The sequence below is a fragment of the Camelus bactrianus genome, chromosome 24 (assembly GCF_048773025.1).
Source record: "Camelus bactrianus isolate YW-2024 breed Bactrian camel chromosome 24, ASM4877302v1, whole genome shotgun sequence".
NCBI lineage: Eukaryota > Metazoa > Chordata > Mammalia > Artiodactyla > Camelidae > Camelus > Camelus bactrianus.
In genome coordinates, this window is record NC_133562.1 from 7,208,494 (window position 1) to 7,235,869 (window position 27,376).

Sequence of the window (27,376 nt, forward strand, 5' to 3'; positions counted from 1 at the left end):
ATTTTCTAGCCCAAGGCCACCCTGGCGCATCGACCTGTGGACTAAGGTCAGGAGCGGAGCTGGAGGCCCGAATCTGCTGCTAGGCGATTGCACTCTGACCAGACCTGGCTTCTTCCCCTCGGGCGCCGCTCCCAGTAAGGTGACTGAGAGTTTCCAGTTTGTGCAGTGCAGGGTCTTGCGGGGACTCGACGCTGCAGGGACCATGGAGATCCTGAGCGAATCAGTCCGGGGGCAGCGCCCCACCGTGGGAGGCGGGAACTCGGCGTGAAAGACGGGGAACCCTGAGCTGGGCGGGCCGCTCCAGTCCAGCCAAGTTCACGCGCTTGGCCACGCCCCGGGGCCGCGCGGCCAATCAGCGCCCCCCGTGCCGGGCTGTGCACCCCTTCCCTCCTCGCAGTGTCCCGCAGAGTTGGCGGCTCCAGGGCGCTCGGAGACATGGCTCGTGGCAGGATCTCCCGGCTCTCCGTCCGCGACATACGCTTCCCCACGTCGCTCGGGGGCCACGGCTCGGACGCCATGGTAAGCGTTGCCCCACCGCCGGGTGCCCTCAGGCCTCGCCGACGCCAGGGCCCGCTTAGGCGCCAGGCACCCCGCGGGCCCCAGGAAGTTTCTCAACTTTGCATCCATTGCTTTTGTTAAGTGAGGAAGCCGAAAGGGGAATATGAAAGTATCCAGAAACTACCTACCCTCCTGGGTTTTTTCTTTTTCCTTATTTTTTCTTTGCTGGCGTTTAGCCTTTCCCGTTTTTACATTTACAATTTGCATTTTGCTGGCAATGGTAGAATAATTAATATGCAACGACAGCAAAACAATGTTGTTGGGTTCCCACCAACGAACCCTTAACATACAGCTCTGGTTTCTTCTCAACTGAGAACTTAACGGGGTTTGTGGTGATGGAGACCAGGAAGCCCCTGGCTGGAGGGTTTGGGGTAGTGACCCTGCCTGTGCCACAACTTGCTGTGTGTCCTGAAGACCCTAACCTCTCTTGGCCTCTTGGGCCCATCTGTGAAATGAAGGAGTCAGTTTGGCTGGGAAACCAGACAACAAGGTCATAACTGGGTCGTGTCAGAGGGGCATCAGGAAATTACCTGGAAACATGATTATAGAGGACGCGTCACTGTGAAGAGTTAAGTAGATGCCAGCCTTTGCAGGTGCAGTGAAGAAAGCACTGGGTGTTTTTGCTCCCTGAGAGTGTTAGCAAGACATCCCACACCACCACCTTCCTCTAGTGCAGTGGTCCCCAAATATGAGTCCTGTGCAGGGTCTCCCCAAAGCCTGACCCCTGGATCCTCACTGCCCCTCCCGGCCTGCTCACGAATGGCCATACTAGAAAAACAAAGTTGCTGGGTACGTAGTGAAATGTGTGAAACATCCTCCTTGGGATAATGGTTACCTGTTACTTGTATGGGGGGAGGGGAATGGGTATCCGAGGACTTTCATTCACACTGTAACGTGCTGCCTCCTAAGCTGGGTGGAAGGGCACCCTGATATTCATTCCATTCCATTTCCATACCGGAAATGGCCGCTTTTTAAAAAGTGCTTAAGTTATTTTTTTTAAATGTCCTTTATTCTGAGATTAGGTTCTTCATGCTTTTCAAAATCCTTATGTGTCCTTTCTCATGTGATATTATGGTAAGTGGTGGAAACACCCGCTGGACAATCCTTAGTGGATCGCCCAAATAAATGTTTGAAATTTTACTGCTTGTAAAATCCAAACACCTGACCTGCTACAACCACCTCTGTCCCTCTGAGGTATAGCAGCTGTGGGGAAACCACACAATCTCTCCAGGCCTAGGTTTTCTCATCTGTAAAATGGGTATAACATTTGCCAATACCTGCTTTATACATGTAGAGACCCTGACACAGAAGTGTGGCTGTAATTACTGTTTACATATGAGGAAACTGAAGCAGAAGGGGCTCCAACCTAGACTTTCCTTGTCTTTGAATTTATGATGCGTTGAGGTTGCTGCCTTACTGTAGAACAATTTAAGAAATGGAATTTATTGTCTCTGGCCTGAGTGGTTTATGGCCTCTAGGTCAGGAGAGATTATATCGGACACTGCATTGCAAGCTCATACTTAAGGACCTTCCTCCTGGAGATACAGTGTGTGTTTCAAGCTGCTGCCCTCCTTCCTTCTCCGAGGCCCAGGCTCAGCACCTCTCCTGTCTCACCCCACGCGCTCATTAAGACCCTCCTCCGTGTCCATGGCTTCAGTGCCCACTTTTATGCCAAGACTCCCAGATCTCATTCCTGGATCTTCCCTCTCACCTCTGGTCCAGCTGCCATCTGGGCACTTCTGTTGGATTTTTTACCTTCATGCTAAACACTGTCCATCAAAATCTGAGCTCATCCTCTCCATACCTGCCCCTCTCCCGCATCCTGCCAGTTGAAGTCACTTTTGCCTCATCTCTTTCTCTGATCGCCACCTCCTCCCCTGAAGGCTCCAGTGAAAGCTTTCCTTTTTCCACTGCATCCTTTCCAGAACTCTCTCTGAGCCTTATGTCCCAGCTTCTCCCTTGGGAACCTGATGGCCAAACCAGGCTGGTCACCAACCCTCGAACACTCTCCAGTCTTTCCCTTTTCTGTCCGTCCACTGCCATCACTGCCACTGTTACCTCACCTGAGATGTTCCTTCCTCCCAGACCTTCGTGCCCCTTCCCGGCTGCTGGAAATCTCCATGTCCTCACCTGACCAGTTCAGGTCCTCCTTTCACAGTAAAGCGTCCTCCAGCTTCCACAGCTCATCGTGCTCTCGGCCTGGCTTCCATCATTTGCATCTCTCCCAGAGACTTGCCATGCTCTGCTTCATAATCTGAGAGTTTCTGTAATCATAGCTTCCTCAAGTCAGCAGCCTGTACACTCTGATCCACAGCTGGTGCTCAGTGACCATCCCACATGGTTCCCTCCCCTGGGCCCGGAGGCCAGATGCAGGGCTCCGTCCACCAGGGGCACCTACCCGTCCCTGGACACAGGGATGTAAATTCTGCCTCTTTGGTGCTCACTTTCCTCATCTGTAAGAGAGGGGTGGTAGCACCTACTTTATAATAACATTATTGTGAGGATTAAATTAAATTAAATCTATGCAAAATTCTTATGCAAAAAAAAACAGTTGCCTCTGCATTCCTTATCAATGCGTTCTGGCTGGCCCTCTGCCTGGCTTTGGGGTCTCCATCATCTGCCCCCACACCGTTGATCCCATCTCATCTTCATTCCCTTCCAAACCAGAGCCCTTGATTTCTCTGACTCACAAGGCCTCTGGGTTCTTATTGCTCTCCCTCAAATGCGGCCAAGTGTCCTGGTCTCCTGTGTCCTCTTTGCTCTTCTCCTTTGAACTTCCATGGTATGTCTCACTGGCTTCAGTACGTGGCCTTGTACTTAGTGACCCTTCTTGCCTGGTTCTTGTGTGTTGGCTTTTTCTCCCCACCTTGTGAGAAATCTCTGGAGACAGACTTGTTTTTAATTCTTGCATCCCCCATATTGACAAGGGGTGTTGAGCTTTATAAACCCTGTCAGTAAACACTGATGATCAAAATACTGTTTGACAGTAGGAAGTTAAAAAAAGAGCAAAACAAAAATGGGCTGTCTAGAAGTTCATTCTTTGTTCTCCTGCAGTGACCTCTGAACGTGTGCCATTGTCTTTGCAGCCCTGCTATGAACTGCAGAGAGGATTAAGAACAGTTGTACGGAAGAGCTTTCTGAAGCCTTGGCTTGTTCAGTTTGAAGCTCTTTGTGCATAGAACTCTGTTCAAAGAGCTGACAGGGATAGCTGCGGGCGCAGACTCCTGGGCTTAAAACTGAGCTGAATGTCCAAGGAGACAGAATTGTAAACTGGCATTAAACGCACACATTGCACTTGTTAAAGTGATTTGAATCCTTGGGGAGGACATTCCTTTTGTCCGTTCAGTGCTCCTGTGTTTGCTTTGGGAGCATGAACGGTTCCATCCAATCGGAGCTCTTGTTGCGTTGCCGGTTCTTATGTGATGTTTCCAGGCTTCTTTGGGGGTTCCTCACGCCAGCGGGTCTGGGTGGGCCGCTTCCCCTGCAGCACACAGACCCTGACTACTCGGCCGCCTACGTCATCTTGGAGACGGATGCAGAAGATGGACTCAAGGGCTACGGAATCACCTTCACTCTGGGAAGGGGCACTGAAGTTGGTGAGTTGAACTTTGTCTCGAGGCTCGAGAATGCTTGTTTCATTTACGTTCAAGTTCTGACTTTATTTTTCTCCACATTTACCTACTTGGAGTGAGTAAAAACAATGTTTCATAGTTGATTGATTTCACTGGGATAAATTTTTAAAATGCCAGAATTTGGCCTCTCTCCTTGTGGAAAATTCCTGAATCTCGGTCCATTTCTCTGCAGAACTTTGAGGACCAGAATGGGGTGTGTGCCTGAGGGTCGGGAGGGGGTGGCCGTGCGGTCGTGGAACAAGGCTTACTGTCACGTGCACAGTCTCCCTGCTTTTCTAAACACTCCACACCCAGTCAGTTTGAAGTTCACTGCTCTTCTTGGCAGAAAAGGCCTCAGGGGCTGCCCAGTTTCACAGCTCTCCGCTGGGAAGAGCAGAGAGTAGAGGATGCACACTGAGCTACGAGTAAGCCTTTCTTTTCTCAGAGCTGGACGAGGGCTCAGCGGTGGTCTTAAACCTCCTTATTTTTGGAGATAAAGAAACTGAGGCCCAAACAGCGGCTCGGCTGGGACACAGAACCTCCTGACTACCCCAAGCGCTTTCCCTCCAGAACATTTACATACAAAATTACTTGCTTGCATACTTTTTTAATGCATGCAGAGAGTATAAAATTCAATATGCACAAAAAGAAGGCGACTGCCAGATCAATTTCAATGGATCATAAGGGGCGGAGGCCGAATTGTGATCAGTTGAAGAGTCAGGGTCTGGGGAGGGAGGACAGAGACTCTTTAACCTCGGCCGTGATGGGACACCTCTCCTGGGGATATCTGCACTGTCAGCCCTCTCCTGGTTGTAGAAGAAAATCATTGGCTTTAATATCGTCGAGCAGATGAAAGGGGTGTGTGTGTGTGTGTGTGTGTGTGTGTGTGTGTGTGTGTAGGACAGGGGAGCCTTTCTTGAGCTTTAAGTGGACACCACCAGGCCATTCCAGCTCTCACAGGGCTGCTGTCCAGTCGCACTGTCAGCCAGGCCTTCAGCAGACTCTGGGGTGCCCCTGGGTATTGGGCACTCGGCCCGCACCGGGGAAATCTGACTTTAAAAAGATGGAGAGAGGGGACAGTGTCCTGCAGACAAGGAGAAGGAACGCACAAACTTCTCAGGGAGACAGACGTAAAAGAAATAATAGTGCAGCGTGGGAGGGACTTTTAAGTGGATACAGGCTACATGGAGAGAGGGTCAGATCATTGTACACGAGGGTCAGGGATGGCTTCCCAGCAAAGGTGAGGCTTTGAGATGAGCCTTGACGGGGAACTAGGAACTGGCAGGCAGAAGGAGGTGCCTCAGCCCTGATTCCCCGACTCCTCCCCCTCAGCAACCCATTTACTGTTAGTGTTTCCCCAAGGCAGTGGCCACTGACCGCTGCAGATTGGAGAGCTGTGTTTCAGCTTCTGCAACTTTAATTCTCTCGCGTAAGTTGAGCACTTTATGAAGTGGCTTCCTCCATCCTGCAGACCATACAGGGCGGCCCCCAAAGGTTGTGCACAACTCAGCAGGCTTACAACACGCCTTCTGGGACAAGCCGTGGGAACCACTCTCTGTTAACAACCAAGGCTTTGAACTTTGCTGACTTGGGCACACAGTGGAGGGACCCTGCCTGTGTGGTCACTACCCCGAACGTGAGGCCCTTCTCCGTGTTGTTGAGTCAGTGCTTGTGGTCCCCCCGACCCCGCCGTCCTCCAGTCCCCTCCCCGCCCCTGTCCGGACAGATGGATGGATGTCTCGAGCTGGGGAAATCAATTTCCATCTCTGCGCCAGGAACAAATGGCTCTTTTGTGGTGATGGAGTTGGCTTCCGCCTGTTTCAGACACAGCATGACAGAACCCATTTTAATTGTAACTTTGCTGCATATTTCAGGTGACTCACTGCAGTCTCACCAAACGTGTTACATGGTGTTCAAATTAAAGTTGAAAAATATTCCATTAGCTCATCAGGGTTCTTCAGCAGCCTTTACCAGCTTACTTGTATGATCCAAAAAAAGAAAGAAAACAGTGCTTTTCTCATCGCCATGAAGGGCGTGCTTGTATGTAAGAGACACAGGGAGGTTTTGTATAATGTCAGGGTTTTTTAAGTAGGAAAAGAAAAAGAGATGGAAAAAAGCAGAATTTTTAAAGAGAAAAAAAATGGCCTTAAGGGCTCACACAGCACGAAAGCGCGGACACCCACAGTCCTCCGTAGCCCCTCCTGACTTGTCCTTCCTGGGAAGTGAGCCCTGGGCAGACGCAGTCACAGGGAGAACCCCTGGGCTGAGTCGGCAAGAAGCTGCCTTCAAGGCCCAAGTCTTCCCAGGTGCATTTCCCACCCGTTGCTTCAGACACGCACACCTGAGGTAGACTGTTCTCCACGTTGGAGTCCCAAGAACATGCTTTCAAACCATCTTTCTCCTCAGATCTGACTGAGAGTAAAACTGCGCCTTTACAGCTGTCCTGTGAAATGATCTAACAATTTTAACATCGAAGCAATGGCTACACCAAACAAGTCAATCAGAATTTTCTATAATAAGTTCACTGCTTTGGGGCTAAGGTGATGACTTGATTATTCTGGCCATTTACACACAGACTCAGTGTTATATTCTCAGCGAAGGAGAGAAGGGTCTTTGTTGTGAAGTTTGTTGGTTTACTTGTTTTCACTTGATATAACACAGTAAGGTTTTTAGAATAAATTACCAAAAATAAGTAATTGATGGTAATGCTGACCTAAATGAAGATTAATTTTCAAATTAGTTACGAAGAGTGTAGTGTATCCTAAGTCAGTGGTAGGAAACTTTTCTATTTCCCTTTTAATTCTTAACATTTTATATGTATTAAGCTAATTACAAATTCATTTCGTCTTTAATAGAGTTATGTTATGAATTCAAGATATTTTCTCTACTTGACAATAATGAAAAGGCATTTCTTTTTTTAAATTCTGTCCATCAGTCTTCTTACACCTTAGGAGCAGTGGACTAGCCAGGTTTGGTGTCGAAGCTGACACACGGACACTTCACAAAGTTAACAGGAAAATGATCTGGGAACATGGTTTAAACTTTCAGATCTTGGTTCTGTTTTTCACATGGCACCCAATCAAAATGTGTTTGCTCTGTTCAGACATTAAGCTCAGTGTATATATTAACAGCTGTTCTACTGTGTGATGTTAGTTTTGACCACCACGGAAGACATATTTAGGGCAATTTTTAAAGGCATGTTCCTTTTGATTTAAAACTATTTTCATAAAATGTCCACGTGAGGTTGTTTGTGGTGCTTACGTGTCTTAATTTATTCACACCAAAACTAAACAAGAGTTAAATCCTCTTCAACAGTTGTCTGTGCTGTGAATGCCCTGGCACACCACGTGCTTAACAGGGACCTCGGGGACATTGTTGGTGACTTCAGAGGCTTCTACAGGCAGCTCACGAGCGACGGGCAGCTCAGATGGGTAAGGCGCCTGTTTTGTAAAACGTTTCTGTAAATACTGTTACTGAGGTCTCAGATGTCCTTTGATTGTAACAATTGTGAAAATAGAGACAGGCTTACAATTAAAACATTTTATTCAGATAAATTAGGGCTTGAACCATGTGGACAATCTGTATTTTGAGGTAATCTATTCCTTTCTATGAGACCTGACTGTGGACATATTTGGATTCCGAGAGCAATCTCTGCCCTTGTGGACCTCGTCTGTTCCCTGATCCGGAAGAAGTGGTCTAGACTCTGCAGGATGAAGTGCTGAGTGGCAACCTTTTTAAGGGAGAACTAGTGTGAATTAGAACTGAAGTTGTAGGAAGAGGTTATTCAGAACAGAAACTTAAGGGAAGAGCTAAGGTTAAGAAGACAGAGACCAGAGTACCGTTTGTGTGTACAGCGCTGTATTTGAACCTTAAGTTAAAAGCATGAAAACAGCGAGGCTGTAGAGGGAGAGTTTTATCACAGTAAGGTCTGTCTAATAGCTACGCCCTCGCCCTTGTCTCCTGACATCAGCTCTGTCTCTTCCTAACTCTGCTCAGTCTCCTGTCCATGCACAGGGAAAGGCACGTTGTCCACATTGCCTGAGATTTCATTCTTAACTTCTGCAAACCTGCAAACCAAGTCAAGCTTGCATTTAAAGCATCCCCTCAAAGGAGTTCCCACTGGCCAAATCTGGGACAGTTCAAGCATCAAAGTAAATATGGTAGTGCTGGCTTAGAAGTCCTTGAATCACATAAGAATCCATGAGTCTGTTCAGACAGCAACCAACCAACCAACATGGGGAAGCTTGTCATTACAGCAGAATAAAAACCAATATAACAAGAATGACAACATTAGAAAACCACCATATTGCGACTGTCATAGCTGTAACTGATGGAGGCAAGAATCATCACTGGATGCTAAAACTTGGGGGCAACATCAGTCTCTTTGCTTAGAGAGGAAAACTGACAGCCTCACAGTGGAGAAGCCTGACGGGTGCTGACTTACTCGAACGCTAAAGATAACAGCCGTAACCAAAAAAATGAGTTGGCAAACCCCACCCTGATCATGATGGCGCTCAGACCACCCAGACTGAGGAACACTGTGCAAGTCAACTGGCCTGTGCGCTTTAAAAAAAGTAATAGCATTTTTTAAAAGAAGGACATTTGTTCCAGATAAAAAGAGACTAAAGTGACATGTCAACTAAATGCAATATGTGAATAAAAGAAAGCACATTACTGGGACAATGGGTGAAATCTGATGGGCTGTCTTTGTAGGTAACGGTATTCGATCCACGGGATAATCCCTGAACTTGGTCCTTGTACTATGGTCATGTGAGAGAATGGCTTTGTTTTTAGGACTAGGCTCTGAAGTATTTAGGGTTAAAGGGACATTATATCTGCAGCTTATTCTCAAATAGTTCAGTAGAATACACTTTACTTATATTATATATTATATTTACCTATTTATGTATATACACATAGATGGATGGGTAGACAGAGGAGGGGGTGCACAGGAGCTCTTTGTACTATTCTTGCAAATCTTCTCTAGGTCGAAAACAATTGAAAAAAGACCTTAATCCCTGAGCTTCCATTGCCATCTTTTAATTCATGAAGTATGTCCCTGGCTAGGAGACCTGAATATCTTTTTTTTTTTTCTGAGAAGTGCTGGTGTGTTTTGCTTCCTAACCAGATCGGTCCTGAGAAGGGCGTGGTGCATCTGGCGACGGCGGCCATCCTCAATGCCGTGTGGGACCTATGGGCCAAGCAGGAGGGAAAGGTAACCCTCAAAGCAGCACCTCTGTGACTCGGGAACAAAGCAGCAGGTGACCGAGGGACACCCATGGCCTCTGAGCAAAGACAAACACACAGCAGGCTCCCAAAGGACATAGGGAGAATCGTCTGATTATTTTTCTCTGCTGAGCAGTCCTGGCAGCTGTCAGGACGTGGCAGGGTAGGTTAGGAAGCGCTGAGGACGACGGGGCAGCACTGGCGAGGGGCTTGGAGGCAGCGTGAGAGCTGCGGGCTGGCAGGTGTGGGTTGGAGAGCTGGAGTTGCCACTAGCGCATTCACTGTTGGGTACTTGGCACATGTTTTACAAATCTTTTTTTTTTCTTCAAGCCTCTGTGGAAGTTACTTGTTGACATGGTAGGTAAATTCTTTACTATTCTAATTGTTTCTGTAAATGAAATGGATTACTTGCCTTTTGACAGCCAGTAAATACACTCAGGACTGTCTGTGGACCAACCTCTATCGTGCTGATCAAGCCCCAGGGTGACACCAGGCTCATCAGTCCATTTAACTTGTGCTGAGAGCGTGCCTCCCGCCAGGCCCGCTTTCCAGTAGCTGGACGGGTCAGAGCCTGCATCCGAGGTGGGGAGGGAGTGTGCAGGCCTGAGGACTTTGTCAGCAGGTGGTGGTGACCCTTTGAAGGATTCTGCACCGAAGAATGTCAGAATCAAACAATTTGTCACAAAGCCCAAAGGCCCTTTCCTGGGCAGGAGAAGCCCATGTATGTGCGGAAGCAGATTCTTAGAAGCATAACCCGCCTGTGAACTGACGGCCTCTCCGACCTCCTGTCTCGCTGCCAGGACCCCCGGAGGCTGTTATCCTGCATAGATTTCAGGTATATCACCGACGTCCTGACGGAGGAGGAGGCCCACGGTGAGTCATCCTCCCGCGATGGAACTGGGAGCTTTCTGGTCCACGCGACGTGGAGGCCACGGGGCTGCGTGCTTTGTCGCCTGAAAGAATGATGCTGCTTTTAATTTTTTCCAGAAATACTGCAGAGAGGTCAAGTTGGTAAAAGAGAGCGAGGTGGGTTGTGAGGAGATGCCCTTCATTACTTTGGCATTCGTTGTCCACTGCTGAGTGTCGCCGTTCTCGGGGGGTTCTGGTCATCGTCCCCGGTGCCCCGTGCCCCGCAGCAGGCTGGCAGGCAGACGGCTGAGTCTGGGTGAAGAATGCCTCCCGCTGGGACCTCTTAGGTCGGGGTTCGCTTCAGCCGCTGCTGAGAGCCAAGCTGGCCTTCGGGTTACCCTGCACGGCACCAGAAGGCCCTGGGCTGGTGGGGCCGCCCCTGGGGATGGCCGGACCCCCAGGGTCTGAACCGTGGGGGTGGCACCGGAGGGGCTGGATGACCGCCAGGCGGCAGCTTGCCCACAGGCAATTCTAACGCTGAAGGTGCCCGCGAAACACCAGATTTTGACGAGCATCGTGTTTCCACAGAAGAGCAAATGCTGACGGAGGGCTACCCTGCCTACACCACGTCGTGCGCCTGGCTCGGGTACCCGGACGCCACATTGCAGCAGGTGGGCGCTTGAAGCTGGTACTGTAGGTGCGCTTTCTGGCAGATAAGTGATGTTTTCCCGTTAGCCCTTCTGAATCTCTATGGATCTGGAGGTACTTGTCCACGAGCAAAAGGAAAGGCATTTCCATTGTGACCTAGTGAGCCCCACGTCGGGCTCCAAAAGGTGAAGCCGATTCCCAGGCAGAGGCCGGGGCGTCACGTTGTGCAGTGTGATCCCGAACCCCGCCGAGCCTGTTTCCTCACTGCGAAGAGGGAAGATGATACCGGTCCCGCGGGCGGTTTCGAGCATTCCGATAAACGCTGCGAGTGGCCCGATGCGCGCAGCACAGGGGCGGGTGCCTGGTGTGCAGTTTACTGGCCCTTCGCTCAGCTACAGCTGAGGAAGAGAACGGAGATGAGCCTCTGTTACTTTTTCATCCGTTACTTCTGTTGATGCCACGGAATATCCCAGCTTTAAAAAGAGGGACAGAAATGCTCAATTCCCCATCCAGGAATGATGTGACAGTTAGAGAAAGGGTTCCTGTAGAGATGAGGAGAGAAAGTCACCCTACAAGGGCAGGCAGTCATGCTCTGGGCTGTTTCTGCTCTGAATTTCAACAACGCTCGGTGATTCTCCTGGTTCATGGTTCAGCCATAGCATTTGTGAAGCCAAATCAGAGATGACCAAGGTGCTACTTAGACCTCGGAGAGTGTGTGCTGACGGCTCTCCTCCTTCCCCCACAGCTCTGCAGCGAGGCACTAAAGGACGGCTGGACCAGGTAACTTACTTGGGTCATAATGGACTGGACTCTCTGAGTTAGCACGAGGGGCTGGTCGGTGGAGAGGAGTCAGGACCCAAAGGCACCAAGGAGGCCAGGAGCAGTCTGGGGTGTAGCGACACTTATATAAGAGGAGTTTCAACTGAGGCCAAGCTTTCTCCAAAGATGAGATGTGAATCTAGTTAGAATCCTAGGACATCAGAGTTGAAAGTGATCACTGATTTCAAGCACAGGTCTGGGATAGAAACCCCCTCTTTATTATCAGTAACAAGTGTGGATTCCACTTCTACTTGGAAACCTCCAGAGGCAGCAAGCTTTGTGGGGCACTTTTGCTTTATTCGAGGGCTCTGAGTGTTAGAAGAGCTTCAAAGCAGTGAACCCTTTGCTTCCATATAACTTCCAGCCACTGGTCCCAGTAATTCTCCTCGGAGTTCTCCCAGGAGCCAGGGTCCTCCTCGTCCCCAGGGGCCTCCTCTCCCAACACCATCTGCACGTGTCTGCTCTGCCTCTACTCCGGGGTCATGGGCCCCTGGGCATCCTGGGGTTTCCTCTGAGTAAACTGGTTGTCAGTGGTCTCAAATCCTCAGGCTGTGCAGGACGCAGAGGGACCATCACCTCTTGATCTGGTCACTGTGAGTCTGTCAGTGCAGCTCAAGGTGGACACTGTGTCTGTGACACGTCACCACACTTGCCACCTGGCCTCCTGCTCGAAGTGCAGACCAAGCCCTGGGTGCTTGTCAGAAATGAAGAATCTTCAGCCCCACCCTGACCTGCTGCATTGGAATCTGCATTTTAACAAGATCCCTGGGTGATGCATTGGCCCACTAAAGTCTGAAAGGCATTGAATTCTTGTTAATTCTTCAGCTAAGAGCTGGGGAGTGAGAACTTGCTGGGGGCAGCATGAAGCAGTGGAAAGAGGCTTGGGATGTGGTGGACTTGGAATGAACATCTTGCCTTTCCCCTCCATCCCCTGCAGTACCTGCTGTGTGACCATGGGCAACTTGTTCAACCTCTCTGAACCTCATTTTCTCTCTCTATACAATGAAAACAATAGTATCTGATGGTTCTCAAAGTTGCTGTCTCTGAAAAGGACGAGCAGAGTCAGGATTCATAGCAGGTGCTCAGTAAATGCCGGCCCCTCCTCTCCCCCACGTACCCTGGAAAGGCTGAAGCAGTCAGCTCTGCATCAGAGAAGGCTGAGGAGAGATTTCCTAGGCCTCCGAGCACAGGAAGCCTGGTGTCCCGAAGCTGAAGCTTCCACCTGGGATAGAAATGTCTTTAGTGTTTGTTGCTGAAACAGCAGAGGATTTGGGAGGAGCTTTTTGTCAGCACGGAGTGTGGGGGATGTGGAAAGTAGAGGGAGGCCCTCGGGCAGCCTGACAGCCGCGTGCAGAGCAGGGAGGCTGGTGAGCGAGGGAGAGGGTGTCGTCTCCTCCACGTGGCAGTGTTACATCAAGCCAACCAGGCTCTCCTGATGACCGAATCCAGGGCTTGGGGTCATGGGAAAGGATGTAAGACTTGGGTCTCAAGAACAGTGGCTCGTCGACAGATGAAGGGAGCTGCCTGCCAGCAGCCGGCTGGGGCATGAAGGAGCCTCCGCCCCTCTGCAGTTCTGTGATGGGGTGGGGTCCCTTCCTCCTCTAGCCTCGGGCCTGGGCCCCCAGCCCCCAGCCCACCTCTGAGTTGATTTAGGATGAAGCCCTCTTGTAAAGGGCCATGGAGTGGAGGTAGCTATCAGTCATGCTGTTCACATTTGGGATGGAGCGGGATGCCTTGCTGGGCTCCCTTCCCAGCTCTGCTCTCCTCAAGGCTGACTGGGCCTTTTTTGTCCTTAACTCCTTTTCACGGCACAGCAAAAACTCAGTGAATGTTATTAAAGACCTAGCTGCTCTCTCCGTCCCTGGACTTCAGGTCAGCAGGTAATTTACAGTTAGTGGCCCGATACTGAGTGAAGAGATACCGCTTGCAGGGTTATTTTTGAGTGACTTGTCTCAAGATTGGGAAAGGGCAAGAGTTTACTAGAAAACGTGTCCTGTGAATTATTGACGGAAACAGTCACTTCTGCAGGAAGTCTAAGTGTCTTTGCCAAGTCAGCACAGATCTAAATTATGAGACCAAATTTTTATTTTTTATAGGTTTAAGGTAAAAGTTGGTGCTGATCTCCAGGATGACATCCGTAGATGCCAACTCATCAGAAACATGATCGGACCTGAGAAGACCCTGGTAAATATACCCTCCCCTACCTGTGAGGAGTGAGCAGCCTTGTATGAGAGGCCTCTGTCCAGGGCCAAAGTACAGCTCATTCCAAGCAAGGGTTAAAGAGCACTGGGGATGTTAACACTATGTCAGTGGAAGTACAGCTTTGAGGTCTTGGAGTAGGCGAACTCTTTAAACTCTCAGCCCTCTTGATTTTTTTTAAAAATTTTTTATTCTGCAGAACTAGTTGAGTAAAATCAGCTTTAGGGATTGCTCATTTGTGCTAGCATGGATGTGCCTGAGCAGACAGGTCTCCCATTGGTGCCCCAGTGTGTCAGTCATTTAATCTCCCTTAATAGACCCGCCCCCCTGGTTCACCAGGGAGGTGGGCCTCAGGGAGCCATTGTTCAAGAAATGCTGGAACTTTTGCCGAGATAAATGTAATCCTGACTGTATTTTTTATAAAACATTTCTTATTATGTGTAAAATATTTTCATAAAAGTCACAGTTAGATGTTTCTATGAACTTTTGGATGCATGTTTCACACATGAAAACAGAAGTCTGAGTCCTCGACTTGGGATCAGAAGTCCCATTATTTACACGTGAATTAATGCTACTCTTGTGTTATGAGCTCATCCTCGTCTCAGTAATTTACAACACAAATTGATTCTGGGCACACTGTCCTCTGGTTCCCACAGCATCCACCAAGGGGCCTCTTACCACTTAGCACATTCTACTAGAGGAATCTATCCCTGTGTCTGTTTTCTCCAAGTGTGATGTCGGGGAAGGAGAGACCTTTTCTTGGTCTCTGCATATCGAGCACCTGGCCTGCAGGCAGGCTCCCCGCACAGAGAGAGCCAGAGCCTTGCGGTGAGAGGCCTGGATCGGAGCTCGTTATTTATTTGACTTACTGTCCTTGAGCAAGTTACTTCTCTGCATGTCAGTTTTCTTACCTGTAAAAATGGGTTAACGTGAACTGCCTCATAGTTATTATGAATATTAAATGGGACAGAATCCATAAAATGCCTGGTGGAGTAGGTGCTTAATTAATGGTGGAGTTTGGGTTATTATTGTGCACACAGTAGGCAACAGCCAATCAGTGACTATTGAACAAACTCGGTATTAACTGTGCATGACTTAGAATGTGATAAAACAGTTCCTACAAACAACCAAGCCTGCAACACCAGTGCACTTGGCTCCAGGGCCAGCCAGCAAGTCTCCTAGGCCCAGCCCAGAGCACTTCCGGGCCTCACAGTCGCTCCCTGAGGGGTTTGTATCTCCTCTGAGGCAGTATCTGGAGCCAGAGTTCACCTTGGTGGCTGCTCTGCAACCCTCTTTGTAGTGGCTGCGTGCTGGGCCTCAGCAGTCAGTGGCACTGAGGGACAACACTTGCCCCCGGGAGCCACCACCCTGCAGCAGGGTCAGCAGCAGGCAGACCTCCCCACCAAGGCTCTCTGCCCACAGATGATGGATGCCAACCAGCGCTGGGATGTGCCCGAGGCCGTGGAGTGGATGGCGAGGCTGGCCGAGTTCAGGCCGCTGTGGATTGAGGAGCCCACCTCCCCCGACGACATCCTGGGACATGCCGCCATTTCCAAGGCAGGAAAACCACTGCTGCCAGGGTGGTCGTGACAGCCTGAGAGTCCTGGGCTCATCCCCTTTGACACTTCTGTTGTAGAGAAAGTAAACTGCTAAACGTTGGAAGGCTACCGCCAATCCAAAGGTTAACAGACCTGATTCCCATACTTTGTAAAACATAGAACTCTGACTGGTACTCAAATATTTTACTCACCCAGATTGAAACAAAGTGTAGATTCCTCTGGGTTTGCTTAGCTGACGTCAAGGGCAGGCCTCCCCACGAGAAGGCTGCCCGTCCGCTCCCTAGGACCCTTGCACCAGGCACTTCCCGGGCAAATCCACCCGAGCTGCAGGCTGGCTTCTCTCCCCTTCAGGTGTAGGAAGAGCCTGACACTTCAGAACATCTGAGAAACATCCTGTCTTTCAGGAAGAGTCTCCCATTAGCCGAGTTCACAGCAGTGATCTAGAAAGCCCGAACACTGGGTGGTCCACTTACGAGGAGGCATAGCTTCTGGGAGCCCGAGATTTGTGTGTCCTCTGACTGAGCAGCTCCATCAGTAGCTGTAGTAAACCAGAGCCCAGGTGGGAGGGCGGTGAGGCAGCGTCGGGCGGGGGGACGGGGAGCAGCCACGCTGTGCTACAGAGAAGGTTCCAACACCTCCCCAGGTGAGGAATGAGCTGAGCTGAACCTGCAAGGCAGGACCTCAGGCCGCCCACGGAACCTGAAGGGAGGTGGGGGTTTAGAATGACCCCTGAAGGGGGTCATCAGGGAGACAAGAGGGCAGTAAAGGGAGAGATGACCTATAGGAAGGAGTCAGCCAGAGGCTGGACCCCGTGAACCACTGCGGAACGGCCGTGTCTGCCCCCAGCCCAAGCACGGGCTTTCTCCCCTGCACACGCCCCCGTCCTGTGCACACACGCACTCCCCTCCTGGGCGCACACATCCCCTTGGCCGCCTTCTGCTGCTTGTTAAACCTCACATGGCTTGACAGCAGGGATGTTTCCTTCTTGAGGAAGGAATAGTTTTAAACATTAGGTGTCTCAGTTCAAAATTTAGGAGAATAACACCAGGTGGCCTTATATTTTACAGGCATTGGCCCCACTGGGAATCGGCGTTGCCACGGGAGAACAGGTAAGTGACGGCTCTTTGGGGTCAGCACACGCTGGCCACTGATTGAGGACACTGGCATACGTTAGGCTACATCACCTGTTAATCTGGGTTGGGAGATTTTCTTAATATTACAAATTGTATCATTTTATAGCACTTTATAGAGTCCGGAGTCAGATAGTCAAGAGTTGGTATATTTTTGTACAATTTCTATTATTAAGGTCATTTCTCTTTTTCAAATTCTTATCAGAATTTACAAGGCAGCAATTTAAAGTTGCAGGGGCGTAAAATGCACTGTGTGGTTTTAAGAAAGCCAGCTTCCCAACTGTGTAAACATGCCTGCGGCCCCTTTCTGTGCATATAAATGAAGCACAAGCGCCTGCCAACACGCGCGGTGGGCCGCGAGCGAGCGCTGCGGGCAAGTGGATCCCGGCTTCCCTGGAGAAGGGAGCAGCGCCGTTCTGCCAGGCTTCTGTTCTGTCACCCGCGCCACCTGCTTGTCGCCATCCCTGTATTTCAGCCCGATGTTTCATCTCCCACTTACCAGTCGCTGCGGCGGTCACGCCCGCATAGGTGGCAAGCGGTGTGACTTTCATGGGACACACGGCTCCGCCAGCAGATGTGTAGTGAAGTGGGTGGGAGGCCCGGGCTGGCTGTTGGGGCTCGGTGTGCGGAGTGAGAAGGAAGAGTGGGTACAGGCCAGGCTTCCTGGAGGCCACTGACGACCCACTCGGAATTGGCACGGTGCCAAGTTTTGAGGTCCTGAAGGCTGAGGCTGACTCTTCCGTTGATTTATCTTAATTCTATTTCCAGTGCCACAATAGAGTGATATTTAAGCAGCTCCTACAGGCAAAAGCTCTGCAGTTTCTCCAGATCGACAGCTGTAGGCTGGGGAGCATCAACGAGAACCTCGCGGTGTTGCTGATGGCCAAGAAGTTTGACGGTAAGGGTGCCGCTTCCCCGCCTGTCGCACACCTGCGCTTCCCTCTGGAGTTTGCCATTTTGACTGTTTCCTAACTCTCATTTAGGCTTAACCAGGGAGTCTGATGATTTTCATCCTGGAATTCCAGTCTTTGTTGTTGTTTTTTTTTTTTTAAACCGGGTTTAATCACTCTCAGGCACTAGGGAAAGCCACAGGTCCCCTGATTTCACGTCCCCCTCTCTGCCCCACTTGGCATTAAGTAGAAATCTGTCTTCGTTTTAGTTCCCGTGTGCCCGCATGCTGGTGGAGTTGGCCTCTGTGAATTGGTGCAGCATCTGATTATATTTGACTTCATATCTGTCTCTGCGAGCCTTAAGGACAGGTCAGTGATGTGGCATCAACTTCAGGACTGTCTCCCAATCCAGGCCAGATCTTGAAAAATTCTGCTCTCATGACCAGAGGCACTAAGAACCCTGTCCCCTGGCACATCAGTAACTCCCATGCAGTTTTGCTTCCACTTCACATGGGGCAGTAACAACAGAGACTCGCCACTGAATAGACTCCTTGTCTTCTTCTAGAGGGTGGGTTCCTGGTAGCTGACTGGCTGTTTTCTAGGTACATGGCAAGGCGGAGGCAGTTTGCAACCAGATGGAAACCAGAACTCCTTCCAAAACCAGCTCCTGTTTCTGACTTTCTGAAGCCCCCGCTTTCATCACATGTGTACTTTCTGCTTCTGTCCAGTCTCTCCCCAGCACTGGAGTCGCCATGATCTGGCTGCATCTTCTAGTTCCATTTTATTTCTTAACATGTCCCAGGGGAGCTTTAAGTCAGGACAGCCTCCTTCCAGTCACCTGCAGACACGGCTTTATTATGCTTTTCTTTCCTCCTAGAATTAAATGTGCTGTTGCAGTAAGATCTCGAGGAGCACCTCATGAAAGCATAAAGACACACATGGCAAAGGTGAACATCAGGTTCAGGAGTGAGAGCGATGGGACTGAGACCAGCTGGGGGCTTAACTGTAGAGTAATGGCTCTTCCTTCAGCTGGGTTTTAGTATTATGCCTGAGATAGTTTAAACTATAAAAGTGAACACTCCGTGATTATTCTGCTTTTGCCCCTTCACTTCAGTTCCTCAAAGCAGGACCAAGGGGGAGTTCCGGCCAACCTTGATGGTCCTGCAAGTTTTGAGGGACGGGAAAAAGAGGGTCAGCCCTAACCCACGTGCCCAGGAAGGGGTAAGAGCCTCACGCCCCGCTGAAAGCCGGCCTCACTGCTGGGGCTGCCGCTGTGTAAGCAGGACCACCACCAGACACAGACGCCCCGAGCTGTCACACAGCATCGCCGCGCTGTCACCGGTGTGTGGAACCCCATTCCCTGGGGCCAGTTCTTCATCTGCAGCCTGCTCACTGTGGCTTATACAGGGCACAGGGCACAGGGCCTGCCCAGCATAGCTGTTCATTAACCGGTGACTGCAGTAAGGCAGGAGGGTTAGATCGTGTGGCCCAAGTCACAAAGCTAAAAAGTGGCTGACACCAAACTTGGTCTGATCCTAAAACCTGTGCTTTTCCTTCTTCTAAATCATTTGTGTAGCTGTAAGGGACCTCAGTTGGTGACTTTAATCTATTCATCTTTCAGCTCAAGGCATTCAAATAATCCCAAATATTTACGGAGTCTAAGTTGATACCTTTTAGATCACAAGACATTTGGTTAGGACTTAATGGTTCATTTCATTCAAGCCCCCACATTGCTTTACTTCACAGATGAGAAGAACCTAAGGTCCAGAGGGTGAAGGATTTGCATAGAAACATGTGGTATCGACCAAGCCTTAACCAGTCTACCCTTTCTTTGCCTTAACAGTTAGCACCACACGACCTCTCTAACTGCAGGTAGTATCGCCCCAACCTGATTCCTTCCTCCTAGGATGTGTGAGTATGTCGACCACCTGCACGAACACTTCAAGTATCCTGTGAGAATCAAGAAGGCATCCTACATGCCCCCTAAGGTGAGCCTGGCCAGCGAGGCCCCCCCCCAGGATGTGCTGCCAGCCCTGCCGTGCTCCTTGCGAGCTAGACCCACCCCCCAACCCCAGCACAGAGCTTTGTCTCCTGACAGCCTATTTTCAACATCTAGAAACAAATGGCTCTCTAGTCAACATCAAATTCCCCAGGCCTGAAGGTCAGGATGTGGGGGTGAAGTCGCCCCGACAAGAGTTCTCTAATGCCAGCCTTTCTTCACCAGCTGGACCTTAAAACATCCACTCTTCGTGCCACCCTCACCCCCCCCCCCCAACAAACAAAAAGTACCTGGCACCAGCTAGGAAATTTTAGTGAACTGAAGAGTTCTGACTGCAGTTGTGTAATCTGGGCCATTTATCGTCCTGTTCACAAGATGGGGCTCATTTTCACCAACAGAGGTCGAGCTGTGAAGGGAGTGTGGTTACTACCTAATCCTGAGACACAGTAAGGTGTGCCCTCTCCTCCATTTCAAACCTGAAAACTTTTTAAAATATTACTTCAGTGGCTTCTGGCTTAGATTTAAAAGCATTTCTAGAAGCAGCAGAAATACATAAGATAATAGCCACCTGAAACAAAAGTCATTGAACACTACACCATTTTTTGGCTTTGCTAGGATGCTGGTTATTCAACAGAAATGAAGGAGGAATCTGTAAAGAAACACCAGTATCCGGATGGTGAAGTCTGGAAGAAGCTCCTTGCTGCTCCAGGGGATTAAGAATCCAGCTCTAACACCTTTTGCTTTTCTAAGTGAATAGGCTTAAAGTGTGTTGCATATGGTTTTACAAAAATAGAAGAAAAAAAAACCCCCTGCCACTCAAAACAAGTTCAGCTGAAAGTCACACTAACTTCAGGCCTCAGCTCAGTCATCATTAGCACTTGGTTCTTTCAGTAAATAAACGCATTCTCCTACATAATCCTTAAACAAAGCTAGATCCAGCCAACTCAAAGTCCAGGAAGATGTTCTTAAATAATTTCTATCCAGTGCTGGTACCTAGACATTAAACTGTACTTTGAAAATAAGCAGCATATTGCATTATTTGTTGGAATAATTCCTTATTCTTTCTTTTTAACACTTAGTCATAAATTAGCATCATAACAAGAGTCCTGCAGCAGTACCACGGTCTCTCCCCAGCACTGGAGTCGCCATGATCTGGCTGCAATGCTGCAGAGGGAAAAGGTTAGCCCTGAAACAGGGCAGCAGCTTCTCTCCTTCCCAGTCTAGGCATGTTATTAGAGAAGTCTCCATACTGAAACTAACGGGGGTAAAACGCTATTTCACAGACCATTTTTATAACTCTTAAAAAATGACTTTATCCTAAATAATCATTGCATTTTAATGATAAAATGCAGCTAGAATTACACGAATCACAGAAAATAGGGCAAAATATACCTTAGTCAGCGTTTCAAAGCAGCATCCAAACAAGAACACAGCACATGTATGCTCATTTAGGAGGGTTCAGTTAAATGTTTTAGGCAGGAACTGAGCAGACAAATGGCACTATGGAATTAAAAAAAAACCCCAGATGAATGCAGAACCCTTCTTTATTATAGCAAGATATAAAAACAAATGTAACTATAATGTTTATAACCACGCTAGGCATTTTTAGCTTGCTGAAATTTGTGGGAATAGGTTATATAATTCTTGAAACTCACAGACCATCTTCATAAAAAACATTATGAAGTTTGAGTATGGTTTTGAATGCATGTACATGTTTTTGTTAAGATATATAAATTTTCCCTTTCCTGACAGTATTCATAATCTCGACATTTTCATACACCCTCAGTGAGTTAAACAAACTTGAGGCCTTTTTACTACTTAAGAGAACCAGCACAGTTCTATCCGCCAGTGGCAACGTCCTTAAAAGTTAATGAAGAGTAACTGACAGGTCACCAACAGGTTTCTGACCTAGTTTAGAGCAAAGTGAACTTTTACCTGGGTGTAAATATACTTCAAACAACTCCTTTAAAAGCACTTTAAACAGCCATTTCCATTTTAATAGTCGGATGAGGATTGTAGCCTTCAACCTGAAAGTCTTCAGCCTTGAAGTCATCAATTTTCTCAACTTTTCGGAGGATTTTGAGCTTCGGGAAAGGCCTTGGTTCTCGCTGAAGCTAAAAAACAATGGAAGACTATTATTTTGCCAGATCCATAAAACGCACTTTCATTTTGCTCCCTGTGTCCCTTTGTGAAACAAACAGCATTTCACCAACAGTGATGATTTTCAGAGGTGGACCTCTGCAGACACCTTGTCCCTGGCCCACGCGGCGGGTGACGGGTACTCAGTGAAATAATCACGTGGTGTCTGGAGCCGGGTGGCCCACCAGGTGTAAGTTCTTCATGTCGGCTGCTATAAGAACGGGTCATACGTAGTTTTTCACTTTAATAAAAAGTAGTTACAGGATGCTTACTTGAGTCCTCTAGTCCCTATTCCAACTGCCCCTGGCAGAAAGGGCAAGGAAAGCTGGCGTGTGTTGACAGCTGACAGGAGGGGGTGCCAGCCAGGATTCCCGGGCCGAGCAGACAGCGGCAGTGCGGAGCGGACACCGGCCGCGGCCTCGGGGTGCCCTGGCCGGCACGGCTGGAGCGGCTGCCAGGGAAGCAGCCGGGTGAGCCCTGGCGTCGCCTCCAGTCACAGCAGCCACGCTCCCTCAGAGAAGGAACTTTCCAAGCCCAGAGCTGATCTGAAGGGGCTAAAAGAACTTGCATTTGAATTTTTTTTCTCTTGCATTCATTAAGTATAGACTAATATTTTTATTGCCATTTCAAGTAATCATTTGTTGGCTGCTGTAACTGCTGTTAAGTACTGTATTTAGCATAAAATTAAAGGAAAACATTTACATTTAAACTGTTCCAAGTAAAAATGAGTTAAAATGCCACTTCTGGGAAGGTCCCAAACGTCCTGGTCTGGCTCTCTCTGGTACTGGTACTCAGTATCTCACAGTACCTGTCCTGCTAAGTGCCTGTGGTTGTCTGCCTTGTCCCTGGCCACCATCCCTCAACTGAAGCCCCACGGTGAGAGAAGTGCCTCTTACCTCCCTCAGAGCACTGAGGAGAAAGCATAACACATGAGGGGTGTTTCTCATAGCGACTTTTTATCAATAGAAGACACCAAGTGCCACAGTGTGACGGACACATTGCTTACCTGCATTTTCAGCGGCTCAATGTGATTCAGGTAAATGTGTGCATCTCCCAAAGTGTGTACAAAGTCACCTGGCTAACCCCACGGGAGAAAGCAGAACAGTATGTTTTAGTTTCAATTTCTTTAAAACACATTGGGTAAAAACACACAACAGAGTATGCAGACACCCTCAAAGCTTTTCAGAAGGAATCTACTCACTGTCACTTCTGAGAAAAGTTGATTCATCAAAGTTATAATAAATAAGCCACCTGATCCTATTAGTCTGCACAAAGCACAAGGGCGGGAAAGTGCCATGGAGGTTACAGAGTGAGCCCCTTCGTCCCTCACGTACGTATATCGCAGTTAAAGACCAGAGGCAGACTTCCCTGCAGTCAGTCCCTCCACACTGCAGGATCTGAGAGCTCAGTGCGTTAGGCTGGTGACAGCCCTTCCTCCCCGAGAGCAGCCTACCTTCAGGCCTGTGATGTGTGCGATCATGTAGGTGAGCAGGGAGTAGCTGGCGATGTTGAAGGGCACGCCCAGGCCCATGTCTCCCGACCGCTGGTACAGCTGGCAGGACAGCTCACCGTTCACCACGTAGAACTGGCAAAGGGCGTGGCAGGGCGGGAGGGCCATGAGCGGGAGATCTGAGGAGCCAGCACAGAGCAGTCAGGAGGGCAGTGGCTTTAAAGAACACAGCTCTAGGCAACGTGACACAAACAGAAGCCAATTCATCTAGCGGAGATGGTGAGCCAGAGCCACTGGCCAGTGAACCCCACGATCCCCACCTGCCCCTCACAGACCGTTCCCGCCCCAGGGATGGCCTAAGGCTGATGGAGATCCGTCCACCAATATGACTCTCCTGTGGATGGATGCTGACAGCTGAAGCTACACGCTCCCATCCAAGCTGAAATTACTCGTGCACCGAACTATAAGCATAGGAGGAATGAACTCTTTCACAGGGGCCTCAGTAAACTGGCGTCTCGGACACACCCTCCTATATTCCAAATCTCTAATCATAAATGCAAATCATAAATGCAAATATTCCACTCTGGGCATCTATTACACCTTGGTATAGTTTAGTTTTTACAATATAACTGTTTAAAATATCTCTAATAGTGAGGTGGAAGTGATCTGAAACTTCATCTGCCCCAATTTAAAATGTTAAATTCTCATGTGTATGTTTACAGGCAATTTAAAGCCAAAAAATACACAAACTGATTCATCTGGGCCCAAGCCCTCCCCTGAAGGTGAAAGTCGGCCGCATGCGAGCAGCCCGGGTCGCACAGGCAGGCAGGCCCCCGCCCAGCGCCTCTGTGCCCGGCAGCCAGGGCGAAATGGAGGACTGGGATGCTCCCCACCTTTTGGATTCCAGGCACACATGATGATTCTTCTGTCATTAGGGTTGGTTTTGATTGTGTCAATCACCTTTTGCAGTTGGTCTACTCCTTCGCCTGAATAATCTGCAGAATTGGCAAACAGAACATCGCACACATTAATCACAGCATCCAGCAAGATGGCCTCAAGAGCTCGTCCATCACAATGTCCTCCCACAGCCCCCTGTGGCCCACAGTCACACGCTACTCTGTGCGCTCTACACAGTTCTCAAGCTCGCTGGGTTATGCTGAGTTCAGGGCCCTGTCTGTGCTCTGGAGCCGTAACCACGTCTGTTTTCTTATCTACCTTACATACCTGGCCTCGGTGTCCCCCACCCCTTCTCCTACTGCTCACCTCCTTCATCCTCTGCAGTCTGCTTCTTCCAGTGGTCCCCACGGGACGTGGTCTCCCTACCATTGACCACTCCCATCACGCTTCATTGCCAGGTGCAGTGCTGGCCCTTCAGTGGGATTTACCCTCCACACACAGTCCACCTAACACAGCACGAAGATTCCTGTCATCTAGACACTAGCCTTCCCACACTCACACCTGAAACCACAACTTAGCAGCCAAACACCTGCTGACGTGGAAACAGCAGGAAACTTCTCTCATTATTGTACCACCCTTGTACTTTTCTCCCATCTCTGGTCTGGACTTGAGCTCCTTGCCTTCCTTCTGAACTGAAAGCTGAGAATGTGCACAGCTTCACAGCCCCACCCCCCGTTACACTTCTACTTAGTGGAGTCAGACTATGTTCTGGTCCAGCAGTTCTTAGTTTAGGGAGAAGAAATTCTGTCACAATCACAGTTTCAAAAAAGGTAGTACCAAAGATTAAAAAAAGATGAACTGTGATGGAACAGTTCTGTATCCTGATGGTGATGGTGGCTACATAAATCCACATGTGCTAATGCATGCACGCACGCACACACACAAATGAGTGCATGTAAAACTGGAGAAATCTGGTAAGTGATGTGGATTTTAACCACTGATAATGTGAGAAGTTCCTTTTTTTTTCTGTTTTGCAATTTCCCTTGAACCTATAATTATTTCAAGGTAAAAATTAAAAACATAAACTCCTGTACTGAAACCCAACAGCTAAGCATTTCTACAACTCCAAGGCCATAATTTCATTACGCCACCGCACCCCCGACCCCCAGGCAGGATTTAAGGCACAATTAAGCCAGGAGTGCAGTCTCATATCCTGAGGATGCTGGAGGACAGAGGCTGCATTCTAACAACAGATAGCCCACTTACCTGCACAAATAGCTTAACCCACACAGCACTTTTTTTAGTGGAGAAATTTATGTACCATTAAACTGACCACTTTGATGATGATTAAGTGTGCAGTTAGTGGTATAAAGTACATTCCCAATGTTGTGCAAATATCACTACTATCCAGTCTACGTCTTTTTCACTTTCCCAAACTGAAATTCTGTCCCCATTAAACAACCTCCCTGCCCCAGCCCCTGGCACCATCCCCTCTGCCTGTGAATCTCCCTGTTCCAGCTCAGCACAGCATTTTTAACTTACTGAAGTTGCCAACATTCCAAAGATCTTAGGATTGCATGTATAATGCAGGTTTTAAACTTTCATTGAAGAATCTGACAACATTGGGCTCAAATCCCTCCAGCTGCCTAGAGCTGAGGTGTGACTGCCCCCTTCAGTTGAGACATGCTCTTGAGGTCACTGGTTTCTGCCCAGCCAGCAAACTGTTACTTCCTGTGTGCACAAATGCATGCACCCCGACACACACACCGAGGTGGGCGTTTGCTTGTGCAACCCCCTGACCTAAGGACAGGGGGACAGGAAGGGTCAAAGGACCAGGCTGGGCTCTGTGACAATCAGCAAGTGGTGCCCCCAATTGACAGGAGAGTGGAGGTCCAGCAGTGAGATGTTTCATCTTCCTCCATCCCAGCAGTGCAGGGAAGAGAGAGTGACACAGAGACCTGTGCTGACACATCACTGTGCTCAGTGGCTCAGTCTTAAAAAGGGAGATCAAAGCCACCACAAGGCAACCCCTGGGACTCCTGTCCCCCAGATGAACTGTCAACACTATTCCCCGACACAGCGACCAACCACCAACCGTGTCACTACCTGCTAGTGAAACAAGGCAGGTGAAGTGCCAAGACCCAGCAAGTGCCAACAACCGAGCGTGGGACCTGGCCCCTCCACCTGAATCTGAAACAGCCCCTCACAAGGTCAAAGTTATACATCAGCTCCCCGGACACCGACTTCCTACTCCCCAGACTTCACTTGCAATGAGGCAAACTCGGGACATGACAGGCGCTCAGGAAATCTGAGGCCCCACGCCGTCTCCTCACCTGAATGCATATCTTTGTATTCGGCCCCAAAATGCCTCCATTGAAAGCCGTAAACCGGGCCTAGATCTCCTTCTTCTCTGGTGGAGAATCCCAGGCTGTCCAAGAAGTCTCGGGACCCATTGGCGTCCCAGATTTTCACTCCCTTGGAAGACAGCTCCTTAGCGTTTGTGGATCCCTGGAGGAGATGGAGGAAAAGCAGGCACTGGGTGACTCCTTGCCCTTGGAGTCCGTTCCCTAATGTGTCCCACCAGGCGGGCTGTGGCCTGTATGGACACACAGGGATGGGCCCGACACATCCCTGCATCTTGTCCCATCATTAAGCGGACCAGTTAGCTAGACTTTCTGAGGGCCCCCAGGACAGCCTGATCGCTCCTTTGGAATCACCCTCTCAAATCTTTTTTCCTATTTCCCTCAACTACACTAAACACCTCCAAGTCCTTTGATTACCCCCATCTAGTCCATCAGTCTTGTGTTTCTTAACCAAATGTGTTCTGTCCACCTGTGATACTCCGGAGTGAATTTAATGCTTCACATGCAATCTGTTCGGTGTTATTTAGAGATGACATCTAGGGTATTTCCACTGATCGGTCTGATCAGTATAAGCTTCTCTGGCAAACACATCAGTCATCTATCTTAGATGTGCTCCTATCAAGTTCTGTTTACCCCCAACCTCTACTTGCAAAGTTACGGTGTGTTTTTTGGGTTTTGCTTTTTTGGTGCCAAGTACAAGCTTTATGTTTCTTTCTCAAATATATATGCATACGTACGTGTGTGTGCATATCTCTCATTAGATCTGACCCATGTCATCCTAACCCGTATCCTGATCGTGTGTCCAGGTCAAGGACAGATCCCTCTGGCCTCTGGGTACAATGTGCTGCAATGGTTACCAGCAAGGCTGTAAGGCCGCAGACACCTGGGCTCCATGCCTGCCCCCCACCCCTGACCCTTCTAGCCTCACTATCTGCATCTAAAAAAGAGCACAGGAGTAGTAATCACCACAAGTATTCCTGTGAAGAGTCGATAATACAAGCAAAGCACTTGGCACTCAACAGATATTAACTATTGCACA

General features: G+C 49.1%; 2 protein-coding genes across 8 annotated transcripts in view; one reads left to right on the plus strand and one right to left on the minus strand.

The window, feature by feature from the left end:
* ENOSF1 (enolase superfamily member 1) lies at window positions 1-21,898 on the plus strand. Of its 4 annotated transcripts, none has more exons than XR_012502101.1 (16): window positions 19-519; window positions 4,046-4,154; window positions 7,485-7,600; window positions 9,298-9,384; window positions 9,726-9,752; window positions 10,196-10,268; window positions 10,383-10,421; window positions 10,833-10,915; window positions 11,638-11,672; window positions 13,808-13,895; window positions 15,333-15,467; window positions 16,537-16,578; window positions 17,368-17,497; window positions 17,759-17,858; window positions 19,333-19,477; window positions 20,104-20,170. XR_012502101.1 is itself a non-coding variant. In XM_010958068.3 (16 exons), the coding sequence occupies exons 1-16, from the start codon at window positions 436-438 to the stop codon at window positions 20,203-20,205; spliced, it is 1,332 nt and encodes a 443-aa protein (XP_010956370.1). In that variant the 5' UTR covers window positions 33-435; the 3' UTR covers window positions 20,206-21,898. The 4 variants fall into 4 exon arrangements, 3 of the variants coding, with proteins under 3 accessions (XP_045374848.1, XP_045374847.1, XP_010956370.1); XM_010958068.3 differs by having other exon boundaries at window positions 33-519; window positions 19,396-19,477; window positions 20,104-21,898; XM_045518892.2 differs by lacking the exon at window positions 17,759-17,858 and having other exon boundaries at window positions 1-519; window positions 19,396-19,477; window positions 20,104-21,898.
* The window catches only part of TYMS (thymidylate synthetase), a 15,004-nt gene continuing 4,355 nt past the window's right edge, over window positions 16,728-27,376 (minus strand). The window contains exons 3-10 of one of the 4 annotated variants that reach the window (XR_012502103.1): window positions 26,308-26,482; window positions 23,971-24,072; window positions 23,081-23,256; window positions 22,634-22,705; window positions 21,424-21,602; window positions 20,881-20,988; window positions 19,779-19,894; window positions 16,728-18,650 (exon numbers count right to left, since the gene is read on the minus strand). Coding sequence is in view for 1 of the 4 variants with exons in the window: in XM_074352532.1 (XP_074208633.1) it covers window positions 21,465-21,602; window positions 22,634-22,705; window positions 23,081-23,256; window positions 23,971-24,072; window positions 26,308-26,482 (663 nt within the window). In the remaining 3 variants the exon portion in view is untranslated. Of the gene's footprint in view, window positions 18,651-19,778; window positions 19,895-20,880; window positions 20,989-21,014; window positions 21,603-22,633; window positions 22,706-23,080; window positions 23,257-23,970; window positions 24,073-26,307; window positions 26,483-27,376 lie in introns of those variants that run through there. The other 3 variants (XR_012502104.1, XR_012502102.1, XM_074352532.1) reach the window with 3 other exon arrangements.